The sequence below is a fragment of the Salvia splendens genome, chromosome 7, assembly GCF_004379255.2.
Source record: "Salvia splendens isolate huo1 chromosome 7, SspV2, whole genome shotgun sequence".
NCBI classification, from domain to species: Eukaryota; Viridiplantae; Streptophyta; class Magnoliopsida; order Lamiales; family Lamiaceae; genus Salvia; species Salvia splendens.
Window position 1 is genome coordinate 34,534,438 of NC_056038.1, and position 18,620 is coordinate 34,553,057.

An 18,620-nucleotide genomic window follows, 5' to 3' on the forward strand; every position below is an offset into this window, starting at 1 on the left:
TAGACGAGTCCCATGACATTCGACCACACCCCTTGAATTGATTTTGGTGAAATATTTTGTAGTTAAGAGTATGATTAATTGATACGATCATTATTTAGTTTGGATAAATTAAGGATTTGCATATCATTTCCATATATTTATTATCTTCTTCATCAAGTTAGGTTATTAGTGTTATAAACATGAGTTGTTGTTATCTTTTGGAATCAATAAATGAAATAATATATTTTGTCTTTTATCTTTATTTAGTTTTCTGTCAAGAATCCTAAGATTTTCGATAGAGCGACGTTTCTCTGCGACTTTCTCCTATCTTCCTATGAAAGCACCAATTGATAAGGGTTTAACCCCTTATCAAGTAGGAAGATAGGAGAAAGTTGCAAGGAAAACAAGCCTTGTCATCTAGAGATTAGAGTTTGCAGAAAGAAAATAAACGATAAAAAAAAGTAGGGCAAAATATGTTATTTCATTGATTGATTCCAAAATATAACAACTACCCTATTTATAATACTAATAACTAACTTAATGATTAAGAAAACAAACATTGGAAAAAATATGCAAATCCGTAATCTAAATTAATTCATGTTCGTCCTTGTCTTGAAAATGATAGCCTAAGAGACCGGAGAATATACGCTTCCCTAAGGCTAGGTGGAAATATTATGTTCCAAGACAATCTCGCTTGCATGATTTGATATCTGAGTCTTATAAAGATAGATAGATTGGAATGTAAATAGGTTGGGAGATGGATAATTAAATTGCAGATATTTATTGAGAAATTAAAGCCTTAATGTAGAGATAGATACAGAGTTAAATAGATAACGATAATTAATTGCAAATATTTGTTGAGAAATTAAAGATATAGAGATAATTAGAGTTAGAGATAATTAATTGATAGTATTATTATTGCAGATAATTAATTACAAATATTTCAAGTCACAATATTTGTTATAAAATTTATTCCATCTGTCCCATAAAAATAGATATTTTGAAAAAATATATGAATTTAATGCAAAATTGGTAAAGTATGAAACACTGGAATAAAAAAGTGATTGTGATATTATTAATGGAAAATGGGCTTTACTTCATAAGAAAATTTGGTCAAAAATAAAAGTGGACTAATTTTGTGAAATGGGTTAGATTAAAAAAAGAAACTATTTTATAGGGCATATAAAGTAAGAGTACTAATTTTTCAACACATTAAACATAGTTTAATATAATTAAAAAATATGTATAGTCTAAAACAACCAAAATTTAAAAAATATATTTTGATTGAAAATTTTCATTGAAAACAAAAATTAGAAAATCTCATAGTCAATGAGTATTTAAATTAGAAAACAAAAGTATAGGAGAAAAATTTTAAAAATATCGAAAGTTCGTATATTTGCAAGCTAATAATATGTCATATATACGAATTTGCCACCTTTCGCCATGTAGATTGTAATATGCCAAGTATACTCCACACCAGCTTTAATTTGGTCGGAATTGGTTACCAGGTGAAAAACAAAAAAAATCAAAAATTCGTTTTCATGGAATTTATTATCAAAATATTGGTAATATGATTAAACTCCACCATCCATTCGTTTTCATTAATTTACTACGTATTAAAATACTGGTAATAACTTCATATTCCGTTTGCTTCCATGGAATTTACTATTAAAATGTGTAGGTAATAACTCCACCTTCAGTTTGATTTCATTAAATTTACTAGTATTAAAATACTGGTACTAACTCCTACGTTTATTTACACTGAATTACTATCAAAATACTAGTAACATGATTTTATTACAACCAATAAATATTTATATCACCAGCAACTGACAATTAAGCATCTAACTTTTTTGCCTATAAAAACTTCATTTCCTGCATCAAATTTACTCATCCCAAAATTTAACCATTAACTTCTTCTACCAAAACTTTTTATCCTAAGAGTGAAAATGGGTTCCAAGAATACAACACCCTTTGCCCTTTTCCTAGTGTTAAACCTTTTATTTTTCACTCTTTCTAGTGCCACTACACCACCTAAGCTGACCGAGGATACTTGCCCTATCGATACCCTAAAGCTTGGTGTTTGTGCTAATTTGCTTAGTGGATTACTTGGTCTTGTAATCGGAACTCCCCCAGTAACTCCATGTTGCTCCCTCATCGACGGGCTGGTCGATCTTGAGGCGGCCGTGTGCCTCTGCACCGCCCTCAAGGTCGACATTTTGGGCATCCACCTCAATCTTCCCATTTCTCTTAGTTTGCTTCTCAATGCTTGCTCCAAGAAGGTTCCATCAGGCTTCCAATGTGCTTAAATGATCACACCATTGGCTTCCATTGATTTCTTGTGATTTAAATTTCGACGATGTTTTGTTAGATTGTGATTTGTACCCCAATTATGGAAGTTGTATACTGCTCACCTATGCGATAGAGGGTGAGATGCTAATTGTGACCCTTTTTGAGTCATAATACTAAATAATTTACTTTAATTGCAAGTTGTGACAATTTCTATATATTTCTTGTCTAAGGCATTGTGCATTAAGCGTTTATTTCTCATGTACTTTGTATATATGACGATATCTTCACTTAGGACACAATGTAATTGGTCCTAAATATACCACATCCATCCGATGAAAATAACAACTTTTGAAATGACATAGATTTAAAGACTAATTGTGTAACACCCCAACTTTTTATACCCATTTTTTTTCTTTTAGTTGGGACCAATTTTAAGAAGCTGAAATATTAATTAATTATTCTAATCCGGTCGTCAAATCCTCAGTCAACATGAATTCCTTCTCCTAACCTCATTCTACACGGTTTATTCATCAATATCTCCATCTTCCCTAAAATCTATCCAACAAACCAAATCTCCACATAATTTATTATATATCTCTTTCCACAAAAATCAGCCACTTCTTTTTCTGTTATGGAAAAATTTTGGCAGCACCTCCTGAAAAATAGGAACAAGAACAATTAGGGTTTCATCTATATATCACACGTCTCCATCTTTCATAAATCTGAGATAGAAATAGGGAAGGAACCGTGAGTTACAGAGTTTACTTGGATGGAACAAAACGAATTGATAGAGAGATGAGTGATGGTGATCGAAAGAGGAAAGGAGATGCAGGCATTTGACGCGTTGAGAGTTCTTTCTATGAAATCGGAGACATGAGAGTGAAGAGGGGATGACGAGAGATAGATGGAGGAGTGACAGCGACGGTGTGATGCTGATCGGGACAGCGATGGCACTGCTCGTCTGCTCGACGAATCCCGAACAGCAGCACCAGCGACTGAGCGGCGGCTGTGGCCGAGACGGGCTGAATTTTGATAGACATCCACGACTTGTCTCGAGTCGACGGTGAAGGGGCTAGAACGGCAGTCCGACGAACTCGCGAGGCGACGACGTCAACTGCACCTTGGCAGCAGCAAGGCTGCGATCTGACTGAGGGAAAAAGTAAGGAGCGCGGGCTGCTGGCGATGAAGACCGAGCAGCGACGAAGCTGTCCGCATGCAGTGACAACAGCGGTGTGAGGAAGGCAGCGAAGGAGATGGAAGCGGCGACGACGCTGCAATTTGGAGCGTGGGGCAGCGGCGACGGAGAGACCAGGCTGGACGGAGGAAGGGTGAATCAGCGAGCAGCAGCAGCAGCTCCTGCTGCGTCGCGGCATTAGCGGCGGTGGAGCTGTATTTTTGCCGGCGAAAGAGAGGAAGAGGAATGGAGGCGCCGCTGATTTCCCTCAAGTAGGATGTTGTTTGGAAAAAAGAATGAGAGGGACGATGGAGTATTTTATGAGCTATTTTTTTTAAGGATTTTGGCCATATGATTAAATCAAGGAAGTGGGCCGATTCTGGCAAATTAAAGAAATAAGTTGGGGATGTTATTAGGGAATTAAAGATTGGGCCGGAGTACATTAAATCAAGGGGTGACGTCATGCACGCTTTTCGAAAACGGAATGGAACACAAGTTCAGGCTTTAAACGAACGAGGTGGGCTTTCGAACTAAAGTGTTTTTAAGAGCTTTCGTTTTAATATATCGGTTTGAGCATCATGTTATGTGTGATTGATTTATTATATTTATTTCAATGATGAGGCGAGATATGTGATCAAAGTGAAAGTGTTGTTGCGCATGTTATATGGTGCTATGTGTTGATTTATTGAGTGATATTATAAATTGCTTGGCTTTAATGATGTGATGTGAATTGATGCTCGACCATGACAGAAAAGTGATTTGTGTTTCAAATACGTTTTTGAGGACAATAAAGTTTGCAAAGGGAATACCATGCCATGTTTTATTTTGATAAATGTCTATCTGTTTGTTTAGCAATGGAGTTATCCCTACTAGACCTATTGAAATCGAATCCGGGTCTGACTAGGGAGTGAGTCCCTACTCAGGCTAGTGTACACCAATGGGGATCGTGAGCCGTCTTTTGGGTCGGCCGGTCCAGTGATTGAGTTTGCGGCCACATTCTCGTTTCGCATTATGTTGTTCACGAGTTGATGAGATTGTTGATGATGAGGTTGATGATGGGCTAGGGAGGGGAGTGACCCTACTATGCCAGACTATGGTAATCGAATTCGGGTCCTAGCAAGGGTGCGTCCCTACTCGGACTAGTGTACACGATGAGGACCGTGAGTCATCGAACGGGTTGGCCGATTTTCGTGCTTGTGGAAAGTGACCCCCCTACACGGCACCCTAAAGAACAGATATGACAGTTTCTTAAATAATTCAAGGAGAAATGGTTGTGTTTTGAAATGATGAAGAAAAAGGATTTGAGGATAAGTTGAAAGTTTGTGTTTGAGATATTTTTAGTGTCTCGGGCCTTTTCAAGTTAAAACCTCGAGGTCGCTTAATGGTGGCATGATATAACTGTTTTTATAAAATTGTTTTGGCATTTGTCCACTGAGTCCATCAAGTACTCAAGCCATGCATTTCTTTTTTAAAAATGTGCAGGTTGAGCGGTGACGAGCACGGTGGGTGTTGAGCATAAAAGTGAAGAATGTCTATCAAATGTCTAGAATATGTTGTGTCTTCGTACATAGCATTATTCTACTCTCGAAATGCTTCTGCTGAATGTTGTTTCTTTTGAGTTTTTGTATTGTTGAGATACTCTGATTTTATTCGAGCTATTCCCATTTGTTTCGAGCTTTGGTCGAATTGTGTTGTTTTCCCCTTTCTTTCCCGCTTTTTAATCCTCTCATAGTCGCGATCAATCGTGTTTTCTATTCCCATTTAAAAGTTTCCTAAATTAAAAATTATATAATTTAAAAATGAAAAGATAAAAATTATTACTCCCTCCATCCCAAAAAACTATGTGCACTTTCCATTTTTGTCTATCCCACAAAAATATGTGCATTTCATTTTTGAAAATTTATTTTAATTTAATAATGTATGTCTCACTATCTGCTAACACTACTCTAACTACCATTCTACTCCTTTCTCTCTTACTTTACCATACCATTCACCCCGTCTCTCTTACTTTACCATACCATACACCCCATCTCTCTTACTTTACCAATTTTGTCTTAATTCTCATGCCATACTCATCGCCCATATTTTTATGGGACGGAGGGAGTATTATTTTTAAAAGAGGAGGTAGTACTACATGACTTGATAATTCATTGTAAATATTTAAACAAAGGGTGGGCTCGCAAACAACAGGAAAAAAAATAGAATAAATTTGAACTAACTAAATACTGTCGATTTATTGAGAAGGGGGACGTGTTTTTATTTATTTAAATACATACATTTCCTCAAATATAATTCGCGCCTTATGGTTTAGGGTTTTATGAAAGTGCAAGCAGGTGTCGGGAGCCACGATTTTCTTTCAGTGAGTTCAATCTGGAGTATATAACTACATTATCGTTTCTGAAAAATAATAGTACTACCAAAATATTTCTCATCACAAATTTTTCATATTTTTGGTTCTCTTGTATTTTTCAAATTAGGGTACCGTTAGATGGAAACAAATTAATACAAAAAAAAAAGTGTAGATAGCAAAACTAATTTTACCGTTAAATATCTCAATGTTGAACTTTAATAAGAAATCTTGGTTGAATTATTGTCCCTCTTGATTCCTATTTGTAAGGATATAGAGTACAGAAGCGTAAGAGGAAATTCGTTTCATCAAAGAAGACGAAGTGCGGGTTTCGCTCACGGGTGATCAGTGACATATATATATTTTAGTAAAAATACTAAAAATAGAATGAAATATTTTACCATGATAAAGAATAAAAAAAATTAAAATATTTAATGATGGATTGATGATTCTATTAAAATATTTAACGATGGATGAATGAAGTTAAAAAATGGAGTACTTTAGAGAGAGAGATTATAATAGTATTCAGCATAACTTGATGGTTATTGATGGAGGAGATATGAGAATTAAAAAGAATGTACGCGTCCATTTCTAAAGAGATGGAGAGATTGGAATGAAATTAACGAGATAGGGATAGTAAGATTGGAATGTATTAAACAGATTGAGAGTTAATTAAATTGGATACAGAGATAGAGATACAGATAGAGATAGTAAGATTGGAATGTAGTAAATAGATTGAGAATTAATTAAATTGCACATAGAGATAGTAATATAGGAATGCAGTAAATAGATTGAGAGATATTTAAATTGCAGATATTTATTGAGAAATTAAAGTAAAACCTTAAGGTAGAGATAGATTGGAATGAAAATAGATAGAGACCGAGATAGTAATTCATTGGTAGAGATAGATATAGAGATAGTTAGAGATTAGAGATAGTAATTCATTAGTGATATTAATTGAGAAAGTAAAGTCAATGAAAAAAATCACACATATAAATAATATATCTTAAAATTTATTAAATTTTCAAAATATTTGACATTGTTTAATATAAATAAAAAGTTATTTATCGTCTAAACAACCTAAATTAAAATTTAGAAAATGGTAAAATTAGAGCAATTCACAAAAACAAAAAAAAATGATTGAATATTTTCATTGAGAAAAAAATTAGAAATTCTCAGTCATTTAAATGAGAAAAGGAAACATTTAGGGAAAATCAGAAAATGTCGAAAGTTTGTATATTTGAAGGCTAATAACATGTCATACGGATTTGTCACCTTTTGTCATGCACATTCTAATATGCAAGTATACTCCACATCAATTTTAATTTGGCTGAAAGTATTTATCGGGAATTCTTTTTTTAATATCCAAAATATATGTATTTACATTCGTAAAATAAAAGTTCATGAGAAAAAACAAAAATGTTGAAAGTTTGTGTATTTACAGGCAAATTATCCTTAAATAAATATAGTTTGTAAAATTATGTTGATTTTGTTGATGTAATTTTTTTTTGTGAAAATCCGTCTTTTACATAGAATTAATTGATAACATTTTAAGCAAAAGCCGATATAATGTGAATTTTTTTTATCTTAAAATCCATTATTATTTTATAGTACTCCATCCCCTTTGTCTTAACTAAGTTGAGTCATATTCTTTTTTGGGACTAAGTTGCGTTATTTACTCTTTTGATAAAAACAAAACATTCAGTCATTTATACTTATCTTTCTCACTTTATTCCCATATCCTTTTTATTACAATTTCTTAATCTACTTGCCTAAAAATTTTGACTCAACTTAGTTAGGAGGGAGGGAAGGAGTATTATTCATGATAATTAATCATGTTAATGTACAAGTTTATATTCCTGAGTGGAAACTATTTAAAATAACTTATTTTTTATATTTAAGAATTTCGTGTAGTTTGTGACTATAATATAAATATAAAAATCAGTTGCTAATACTTAGTTAGCAATACCAAACTAAGATCAATTCTTAGCCATTAAATTAGAAAATCGATGGTTGAAATAATGTCAATTAGATTATATTTTAAATTTTAAAAATTATTAAATAAATTTAAAGTGTTTATGTATGGTAGTTAAAACTAACGACTTTCTCTTTCCTCAAAATCATCTTAAAAATTTAAATTTACGTAGCTCTCTCGATTTGAATTATTTTTTCGTAAAAAATATATTATCAAATTAAAGGTAATTATTCTAACGAAACCCCAATTGCATATGTCTAAGTGAACCATTTTCCTTTTTGGATGTCTCATTCTAAATGACACATTTTTTAAAATCGAAACATCACTCTCTCTACTTTTTCACTATCTCTTACTTTATTCTCTCTATTTAACTCATAAGACAACACTACATAAAATCTCGTGCTGGAATAGAAATGTTCCACTTAGAGTGAGACAGATAGAGTAATTTTTATTTAAATTTTCGTATAGGTTAATAAATGCATCAAAAAGTTTCAATAGTACAATTCATGTACAATATCAATAACATTGTGTTAAAGTTTTCGTTTACGTATGTTGAAATATCTATATCATTGTGTCGATATTGTAATACACTATGTTGATATCAGAAACAACTGGAAAATTATCATATTATGATACATTGATGATTTTACCTTTTTATTGGCCTTTTATCTATTATTTATTGAAATCCATGGAGTTTAATCTCATTCACTCATTTTAAGATCTAATGGTGTAAGATTGATCTTAATTTTGAATTAGACTACTATATGCATTTTTAACGTGACCTTATAAAAATTAGTGTAGCTATCTTAGCGCGACATATTTGTGATTAATGTTATTAACATACGATATTTTTTATAGTTGCAATAATAATATTCTAATTATGATAAACACGGGAATCAAATAAGAAAATATATTCCATCTATTTTAAACTAATTGATTTGTATTTCTTTTCAAGGCATTTAAAGTTATTGACTGATTTCAGTTTTTGGCAAAATAAAATGAATTCCCTATTTTTATTTGTCTACTACTTTATTCTTTCTTCTCTTTTACTACATTTTCTCCAAATTTAACACACTTAGCGACTAATAGAAATGACGCATTTTGTTTTTTTGGTGGTTCTTTCAAATGGTCGTAGCTGAACTCTTTACTAGTGGTACGTAATCATTCTATTTCCATCATTTTTTGAATACGTATCATACGCCAACCGCATGATATAAATTTTGGCAAGAAATATTGGAATGTATTACTCTATTTGTTTTCATGGAATTTGTCATCAAAATATTGGTAATATGATTTAACTCCACCATCCATTCGTTTTCATTGAATTTACTATGTATTAAGTACTGGTAATAACTTCATATTCCGTTTGCTTTAATGGAAATTACTATTAAAATGTAGATATTAATAACTCCACCTTCTGTTTGATTTCATTAAATTTACTAATATTAAAATACTGGTAATAACTCCTACGTTTATTTACATTGTTCAAGCAATAAATATTTATATCACCAGCAATGCACTGACAATTAAGCAATTTTTTTTTGCCTATAAAAACTTCATTTCCTGCATCAAATTTACACATCCAAAATTCACCAAGTAACTTCTTTCTACCAAAACTTTTTATCCTAAGAGTGAAAATGGGTTCCAAGAGCACAACACCCTTTGCACTTTTCCTAGTGCTAAACCTTTTATTTTTCACTCTTTCTAGTGCCACTACACCACCTAAGCTGACCAAGGACACTTGCCCTATCGATATCCTAAAGCTTGGTGTTTGTGCTGATTTGCTTGGTGCATTGATTGGTGTCATAATCGGAACCGATCCCCCAGTAACTCCGTGTTGCTCCCTCATCGACGGGCTGGTCGATCTTGAGGCGGCCGTGTGCCTCTGCACCGCCCTCAAGGCCGACATTTTGGGCATCCACCTCAGTCTTCCCATTTCTCTTAGTTTGCTTCTCAATGCTTGCTCCAAGAAGGTTCCATCAGGCTTCCAATGTGCCTAAATGATCAATTTCTAGTGATTTAAGTTTCTACAATGTTTTGTTAGATTAATTGTGATTTGTACCCCAATTATGGAAGTTGCATACTGCTCACTTACAAAGCTATGTGATAGTTATACTACTAAATAATTTCCTTTAAGTTCAACTTGTGACAATTTCTATATATTATTTGTCTAAGGCATTATATTGTGCTTTCATCATTTATTCTCATGTACTACTTTGTATGACGATATCTTAAGTTGATTAGGATACAATGTAATTGGTCTAAAATATAGTAGTACTCCATGATAATTTCGTTGCAAGTATTTAAACAAAGGGTGGGCTCGCAAACAACAAGATAATAAATATAGTGCAAAAGTGCTAACAAGTTTGACTAAAATGAATATTAACGATCGATTTATTATTTATTAAGAGGGGGGGGGGGGGGGGGGGGGTTATATATAAATATTTACACTTCCTTAAAAAAATGCACTACTTATAAAGGGCAAGTTGGTTTGGGGTGCCACTACACTATTTTCTTTTGGGGAGTCCAATTTACTAAAACTAGTTAATGAAAAATAGTAAATGATAAGTTAGAATACTCCCATAGCTAATCCAAAGGATGTGGTCGAGTGGCATGAGACTCGCCCGTTCTTAACCAAATGGTCAGGGATTGATCAGAGCTTTAATTAATCATTGGGTCAGCTGTCCCACCCATTGAAGTGCCGTCTATTTATTAAAAATAGTAGTAAATTGAAACGGGTTCCGCTATTTCTACGCCCTCCAAACTCCCATATCCTATAGTATGATAGTATCTCTATAAATCAGGTAACCATTTAATCCGATTCTCTTGAATATTCTTATTTTCAGATATTATAGGATTTGTTATTTGCTCTTTATAAATAGAGGCTTTGTATTTGCTATATTGAATTGTTACTCCCTTCCCTTCCACCACCATGTCCAATCTATTTCTTTCACAAATATTCATCCCACAACTAAGCAATGAACCCAATTTCCCAGTCGCAATTCAGCAATTAGGTCCATTCCCCCTCCCAATTGACCCTTTTATTTTTCCCCCTCTTTTTCCCCTTCAAACTAACCCCCCTTATAGTTATATCCCTCCTCATCCTTCTCTCCGCACCCATGCCTACATCCACGCCTCCATCAGCCCTTCCCATTTCGACGGCAACCTCATCAACGAATACTTCGACTTCTCCGCCACTCCTCCCGACCAGCGCCTCGGCCTACTCAGCCTCTTCATGCAAGGCCAGCTGTCCCCGTGGATGTGGGCCGGCCCACTCCGCTTCCGGATCCAAAACCCCGAGCCCCAGGCGGTTGCTACATCCTCGCCCCCATGGACTGATCTCCCGGGAGATTTAACGGCCAATATTCTGCGGAGGCTGGGGCCTTCCGGGATGCTCTTCACCGCGCAGCGCGTGTGTAACGCGTGGTGGAAGGCTTCCAAGGATCCTGCCCTGTGGCGAGTCATCGATTTCTCCGACCCTATTCAAGGGAAGTGGACCCACAAGTACACTGCCATGTGCCGCCACGCGGTGGATCTTAGCCAGGGACAATTGGTCGACCTCACCGTTCAGTATTTCGGCGACGACGCACTCATGGACTACATCGTTGACCGGTAAATATTTAAATCTAGTTTTATTTTTCTATTTATTTATTTGAATATATTTCTAATTTTTTGTTGGCTGACAGGTCACTAAATCTGAAACGCCTTAAACTTGGAGCTTGCTTTTCCATATCAGGATATTGCGCAACTAGAATAGCTCCAAAACTTGGCCATTTGGAAGAATTGCACCTTACTCTTAGACCGTGCATTGGTGTTGCCGACATTGAAGCTATTGGCTATTCTTGCCCAATGTTGAAATCATTCTCGTGCAACGGATCTAAGTATGAAGTTCCTACATCGCTAAATGGTGCTTCTGATGAAGTATACTATCGGAATATGTATGCATTCGCAATCAGCAGAAGCATGCCTTATTTGCAGCATCTTCAGCTCTTTGGGCATTGGATTGGAAACGAAGGACTTGAAACGATCCTTGACAGCTGTCCGAACCTCGAATCTCTTGACATTAGGCAATGTTTTGATCTCGATCTTGGAGGGGATTTGGGTGAAAGATGCCATCAGCGAATGAAACATCTTAAACTCCCTAATGACTCTGTTAGTGATGTCCCGTGGCCTAATTGCGATGGTGGCGATCCGTTTAGTCCTTCTGCGCTCATGTTTGAATATTACGTGTATGACCATTATAAGGACCATGAAGATTATTATGGACGTTACGAGGGCAACTTCAATTGATTCTGAACATGGTAGGCGTAAAGGTTTCTTTCTTCTATAGATTTCTGGCTTAGTTGTGTTTATGCTTTCATTCTATCTTCAGTTTATCAATATATCTTTATGTCTTTATTTAGTAGACTCTGTTAAGAAAATATCAAACCATGTTTGATTACTATCTATTTGTTTCCTATCGCAGCACTATTTCTTATAATTAATGAATAAAGATAAATTAAATATAACTATACCTACTTTCCTTTCTACATAATTTTCTATTTTTGCTACTCCATAATTTTCGATTTTTCCCTATCCATAATTTTTATTTAATTAATTATAGCTGACGCGAGCTGTACGTATGCCTTTAAAATCTCAACTTAATGGATATATTTGATTCTGGCCGTGGAAGGTAGAGATGCCCACCGGTTCCGGTTCCGAACCGGAACCGTGGCAATTTCCTCTAACCGGAACCGTCGCAATTTGAACCGTGGTCCGGTTCAGGTTCAAGAATTTTCGAACCGGAACCGCCGGTTAACCGGTGATTTCACGGTTTGGGGGCGGAAACCAATGCGTCAGTCGGGGTAGCTTTTTCATGCGTTGAAACCGGCCGGTTCCGGCAGTTAACCGGCAAACCGATGGCTTTTGGTGGTGGTGCGGAACCCGAGGCGACATATCGCAGCTTTTGGCGGCAGGTTTGTTGACCGAACCGGCGGTTTTCTGCCAAAATCGCCGGTTTTCCAAAAATTCAATTTTTTTTTCCGGATTTTGAATTCAAATTCATCAATTTCCCCCCATTTTTATCTATAAATACCCCCTCTATCCTCATTTACATTCACCCCAGTCTTGTGTTAATAAGAGTTTCTTTCTTCAATCTCCCAATTCTCTCTCTTTGTCTCCAATTTCTCATCTGTGCTATTGTGCTTCCATCTGAATTATTCAAGTGCTACTCTCATTTTTTTTATTTACGTTCCGACGATACTTGTAAATTATATTACATTGTTGTATGTTGTATACTTGTATATATATTGTAAATTGTAATGTATCGTTGTCCGTTACAACTCAAATTCAATAAAATTGATATCATTTTCACCTTATTCGTCTTATTTCAATTTAAATTATCCATTGTCTTGTTCCAATTTATTGTATAAGTCCAAATTTCAGATTTAAAAAATAAATAAATGAATCGAACCGCGAAACCGCCGGTTCGAGAACCGGAACCGTGTAAACTGCCGGAAAACCGGCGGTTCCGAACCGGAACCGGCGGTTTTCGAACCGTGGGCAACACTAATGGAAGGTACATGATCTTCTCTAATTAATTAAGTTTTGAATTCTGTTTTATCAATTTTGTAGGTTAATTGACATCGATATAGGTATAACTTAGTTTGTTTTATAAATATTTAATCATTGACTGTTAAATTAAAATAATAATACCGATTGTGATTAGATCTTAATGTCTCAGTTATAAGACATTTGATGATAAAATTTAGGGGAAATAGCCATTTAAATCACCAAGTTTGGTCAAAATCTGTCTCAATCCACTCAACAAAGATTCAACCTAAAATTTGACATAGGAGACAAACTAGAAAAATTGAAATTTTATGATTTAATTAGCGAATTTTAAATTTTTTTGTGGGATAGACTAGATTTTGACCAAACTTAGTGATTTAAATGACTATTTACCCTAAAATATATATAGCTCGATCAATGATGAGTTTCGATGTTAAACGAATATTCTAATCTTAAAACTAGTTTCGCGTGAATGATTTAAAAGAAAAAATTACACTTCCATATGTCCCAATAAAAATAGTTTTAATAATGATTATAATATATTTTGATATGTAAAATATAGATAATTTAAAACCTCAAATGTACAAGTTATAACCACGGTCCACGGGCAACAATTTCATTGATTCTCATTTGTTCATTTTTGGGAAGTACAACTGTTTTAAGCACATAAAGTTTAGTACAACAACAACAAAATTGGTTGTTCAAGACGATTTCTTGGCCAACTCGTCGAGGATTGTCCGGACTATCTTATCGTTCAACGGCTTCTCCCAACAGCAATTCAAACCGGCGGCCTCCAACTCTGCCTTCTCGGGTCCGTCACCACGGGAAGTCACCCCGACGATCATGCAGTCCACCCCCATTGCTCGCAACGCGCGAGTGGCCTGCACGAGTGGCCTGCACGTGCCACCGTACCACTATAAAAATATATAAAATAAAAATAAAAATTGAAATATGGTAACATTAATTAAATTGACAATATCGACTACCTCGGGCCCATTCTTAACGGGCATCTCCATGTCCATGACAACAACATCAAAAGTATACCCCTCACGGAACAATTTCAAAGCTTCCTCCCCATTTTTCACTACTTTTGTCTCAAGTTCGAATCTCGCCAACAACTTCTCCTCAAAGTTACGGATCACTTGGTCGTCGTCCACCACAAGCGCGCTAAATTTTCGCCCTCCCTTTTTCATTTTCTTTCAGGGTAAGCACAACATATGCATGTTTAATGTATATATATAGAGAAAAAGAGGGAGAAGAAGTAAGCACAACATATGCATGTTTAATGTATATATATAGAGGAGGAGGAGGAGGAGGAGGAGAAGAAGAAGAAGGAGGAGGAGGAGGAGGAGGAGGAGGAGGAGGAGGAGGAGATATTTCTTTCATTGTAGATAATATTTTGGTCGCTCCAAGATTTTTTGGTGTGTAATTAGGAGATTTTGAATCGTATGTAATGAATGAGGATTGGCATTCATCATATTCAAGTGTCAATTGAATATCTGTGCATTGGATTTGCAGTGTTTATTTGTGAAATCTGGCATTAATTATACTCCTGCCGTCCTATGTTACTTGCACTGTTGTTTTTCGGCTCGTCACAAACTCCTTACACTATTTATAGTTTAAATTGAAATTAATGCATTTAATTAATAAGTTAGTTTAAGTTAAGAGCTCCTTTATTAAGTGATGTCTCATTACACTTAAAATTTTAATTTAATTACACTAAAAAATCAATCCCAAATTTACGGCCTAAAATGAAAAGTGCGAGTAACATGGGGCGGAGGGAGTGTAATGGTTTAAGCATTTTGTAGCTTTATGAAATCATGTGGTGTGATCCATTTTTCATATTGGGATTTTGCACATTTTTCAAACAGATTCTTGTTATAGGTGAAATCACATCAATTTTGTTTCCTTTTTTCCTAACTGGGATAATGAAATTGTATGTGATGATATTGGCCAAGAGTTTGGCATGGGTTCAATTTAGGTGGATTTGTTTTGGGTCTTCATAAATAATACTCCATCCATTCATTGTCAATAGTCTTAATAGTGGACAATATTAAATTTTAATATAGAATAAATAGTTGAAATATTATTAATGTAAAATGGTGTCACCTTATTAGAGAAACTTAAAAAAATAGAAAGAGACTAATTTTTAGACATACCAAAATGGAAAAACAATAGTATTGATTCTGGATGCATGAAATATATAACTACAATTAGATAGCAATTTTTTAATTGCAACAAAACAAATTTCAATCATGAAAAAAATTATATATTGCTTATGAAGTTAAAAAAATACAAATAATATTTTGTAATGCTATCTCATATTTATTGTATTTAAATTAAAATACGACAAGCCATATATGATCTCTGTGATGGATTTTGATTCACTCCGTACTTCATTTTTTGGTTATTTTGATGGTAAGACTAAGATTAATAATTTGAGTATTTAATTATCCATATCACATAATTCGGGACATTTTTGTTTTAAGTTCAATAATTTGTAATACCACATGTTAACGTGCAATTCCCATCTTATAATCACGATAATGAAACACTCTAATTTTTAAGAGATTGCAAAGGTACCCTACTCAAGATTTCATTTATAGTAGTAGTTCATCTCGTTCGTTATAAATAGGCTTATTGAAGTACTCTAATAAAAATGTTCACACACATAAAATTTATTACTAATACATGTTTTATCCCTTAAAATATATGTCTAATGAAATGCAACACGGATTCTGCATCAAATGCCTTACAAAACTCGTCGATTCCTTTCTCGGTCGAACGCTTTGATCCTTTAACGGACAGAGGGCTGTTTCTGACTCGCAACTCGCTTCCTCATTCGTTCCTCCATTTTCGCTAGATTAACTTGCGACACCTCATAGATTTCCGTTGTCGTTTCTTTCATCCAATAGGCTTCCCAATCTTCACCCGGAGGCGCCTCTTCGAAAAGCCTGCAAGCTCTCTCCATATCTTCCTCTGCCTCAATGCATCTTTCCTTCAACAGCTGACGGTGCGAGGAGAGAGCTTCTATTTCAACTTTCGCAATCTCCTTAGTCAAACCATCGCTCATTTGGAGGTGTTCATTCATCAACTCTACCAACTCTTCAATGCTAGTAGGGTTTTCTTTCACTTCCGTCTCCATTCTTTCCTCCACCGTTGCTTCAGCTTCAACTTTGCATACTCCTCCGCTTCAGCCAGTTCGGTTTGAGCCAGCATGTAGTCATCCTCGGCGAGCCTTTTCTGACGCTCAGCGCATTGTGTCTTCTCCTTAGCCTGGAGGATTTTGATGGTGGCTTGGAGTTGTATGTTCACCAACTCCATTAGTTCTTCAACTTGAAGTTTGGTTTTGTCCTTCTTCCCTTTTTTGTGTTGTTCAGAATGGCTTCCTATGGATCCCTTTGATGATCCCGTTGGAACCAAACCCGGGTCTGTATCGTGGCAGGATACTATTCTACCACTAGACCACTGGTGCATGTTGCTTTCATGCCTCTCTATATATGATCTCTGTATGAATCTTCGCTCTTGACGGAACAATCATTACTCGGACTCGTTGCTGGGACGAGTTAAGGCTCGATTTCTTCAAATAGATTATAAATTGGGCACAATATAATGATGACATATTGGTAGTGTAATAAATTAAGTGATAGTACCTAATATCGATACCAATTGACCTACAAAATTAATTATACAGAATTCAAAAATTAATTAATTAGAGAAGCTCATGTACGTTCCATGGCCAGAATCAAATATATATATCCACTAATTAAATAGGGATTTTTAAGGCATACCTACAGCTCGTTAGCTACAGTTAATTAGATAAAAAAAAATTATGGAGAAGGAAAAATAGAAAATTATAGAGTAGCAGAAATGAAAATTATGGAAAAGGAAACTACGTATAGTTATTTAATTATAAGAATTAGTGTTGCGATAGGAAACATAGAGATAGTGATCAACACCGAACCAACTGGATTAGATGGTTTGATTATTTCCTTATAAATCTCTAGCTTGAATCATAAATCTCATTATTCTCTAGCTAGTTTGTTTGCAAATTAAAAATGAGATTAGATTAGACAGTGATGATGTATAAAGTGGGTCGACCATCGGAATTCCTTGTGATAACGGGAGGATGCATCAAGAGCATGAAGCTGACTCGGAAATCGTGGGTGTTTCCTTGGCAAAGATGCACCCGACTCGACCTCTCCCCTGTCAACTACACCTTCCACCTCCGAGCCATGAACGACGACAACGCTCCCCTTCAACGTCCCCCGTGGTGTTCACCATCGGCCCCTACACTCATAGGCGGATCCAGGTGGGGTCGCGCGGGGTCGGCCGACCCCACCGGCGGTCCACCGAACACTGCCGGAAAACATCATCTTCGACCTTTGACCTGGTGCAGTTGCGTCTCCGACCCCACGGCCAGCTTCAACTCTACCCGAAGCCTTCCGCCTTTTCCAAAAACTAAGAGGAGAAAGGAACAATACTAATAAGAATAGAGTAGAGATAGATAAGGGGAGGGGTTGCAGAAGAAGCTGATGTATTCTCAACGAAGAAGATGAACAGAGAGGTTAATATTGATTTTTGGACTGAGGAGTGGTTAATACTCCTATTGATTGTTGGGTTAGAAAATCTATAAGTAAAAAATCTAATTGATTGTCTCTAGTCACTCACCGTTAATACTGCCAATAATTTTCTAAGCCATGTAGTATTAACTTTTTTTCTCCTTAATTTTCCCACAAATTTACATAAATTCCTAATTTATTTAAGTTTATTAGTTAAAAAAATCAGTCAATACTGTTCTTTTTAAATAATTTTATCTTTATTACAAGAGTTACAACTTTCTTTATAAATAAAAATTCTATATTTCTACCCAATTATTATTTTGATTAAATAGAAAGTTATAGCAGGAGACTAAGATTAAGATTTTTGAGGGGCATAGGCTTTGCACAAAAAAAATTGGTGCGTTATTGATATTCTTTTAATCATGTTTTATTATTTTTTTACTTTTATTTTGTTTATTTGACCGAATTTTTATGAATATAATAATTATATACTTATGTTTTTTTATTATTGATTTTAATTACCATCCATATTAAATTAATGGATAAATTTATTTTAAAAATATCTTGAGTTTGTATCTGTTCTCATGAGTTTTATCTGTTCTTCTGGTGCTAATGTTGAACACAATCAACGACTGGAAGATATGTTTGCAATTATTTCCAATGATAAAATTTCGGCCAGCTTCAAAATATGAATATTCGTAAAAGTTAAAAATATGAACTCGTAAAAGTCAACTATCGTGA

General features: G+C 35.0%; 4 protein-coding genes across 4 annotated transcripts; 3 read left to right on the top strand and 1 right to left on the bottom strand.

The window, feature by feature from the left end:
- The first annotated feature begins 1,928 nt into the window (after positions 1–1,928).
- LOC121740890 (putative lipid-binding protein AIR1) lies at positions 1,929–2,288 on the top strand. Its single transcript, XM_042133539.1, has one exon. The coding sequence runs from the start codon at positions 1,929–1,931 to the stop codon at positions 2,286–2,288; it is 360 nt and encodes a 119-aa protein (XP_041989473.1).
- Positions 2,289–9,404: 7,116 nt separating this feature from the next.
- LOC121740891 (14 kDa proline-rich protein DC2.15-like) lies at positions 9,405–9,767 on the top strand. Its single transcript, XM_042133540.1, has one exon. The coding sequence runs from the start codon at positions 9,405–9,407 to the stop codon at positions 9,765–9,767; it is 363 nt and encodes a 120-aa protein (XP_041989474.1).
- Positions 9,768–10,699: 932 nt separating this feature from the next.
- On the top strand, positions 10,700–12,136 carry LOC121810789 (putative F-box protein At4g05475). The gene is made up of 2 exons (XM_042211518.1): positions 10,700–11,379; positions 11,454–12,136. The coding sequence occupies exons 1-2, from the start codon at positions 10,700–10,702 to the stop codon at positions 12,055–12,057; spliced, it is 1,284 nt and encodes a 427-aa protein (XP_042067452.1). The 3' UTR covers positions 12,058–12,136.
- A 1,882-nt stretch (positions 12,137–14,018) lies between these two features.
- On the bottom strand, positions 14,019–14,510 carry LOC121810790 (two-component response regulator 24-like). Its single transcript, XM_042211519.1, has 2 exons — positions 14,304–14,510; positions 14,019–14,231 (listed from the first exon to the last, which is right to left on the bottom strand). The coding sequence occupies exons 1-2, from the start codon at positions 14,508–14,510 to the stop codon at positions 14,019–14,021; spliced, it is 420 nt and encodes a 139-aa protein (XP_042067453.1).
- Positions 14,511–18,620: the final 4,110 nt, after the last annotated feature.

Excerpts from the sequence above, each read along its gene's own strand:
- LOC121810790 (XM_042211519.1), bottom strand. The coding sequence starts at position 14,510 with ATGAAAAAGGGAGGGCGAAAATTTAGCGCGCTTGTGGTGGACGACGAC. Across the intron at positions 14,232-14,303 it reads CCGTTAAGAATGGGCCCGAG|TGGTACGGTGGCACGTGCAG; the intron begins GTAGTCGATATT and ends ATATTTTTATAG.
- LOC121810789 (XM_042211518.1), top strand. The coding sequence starts at position 10,700 with ATGTCCAATCTATTTCTTTCACAAATATTCATCCCACAACTAAGCAAT. Across the intron at positions 11,380-11,453 it reads ATGGACTACATCGTTGACCG|GTCACTAAATCTGAAACGCC; the intron begins GTAAATATTTAA and ends GTTGGCTGACAG.
- LOC121740891 (XM_042133540.1), top strand. The coding sequence starts at position 9,405 with ATGGGTTCCAAGAGCACAACACCCTTTGCACTTTTCCTAGTGCTAAAC.
- LOC121740890 (XM_042133539.1), top strand. The coding sequence starts at position 1,929 with ATGGGTTCCAAGAATACAACACCCTTTGCCCTTTTCCTAGTGTTAAAC.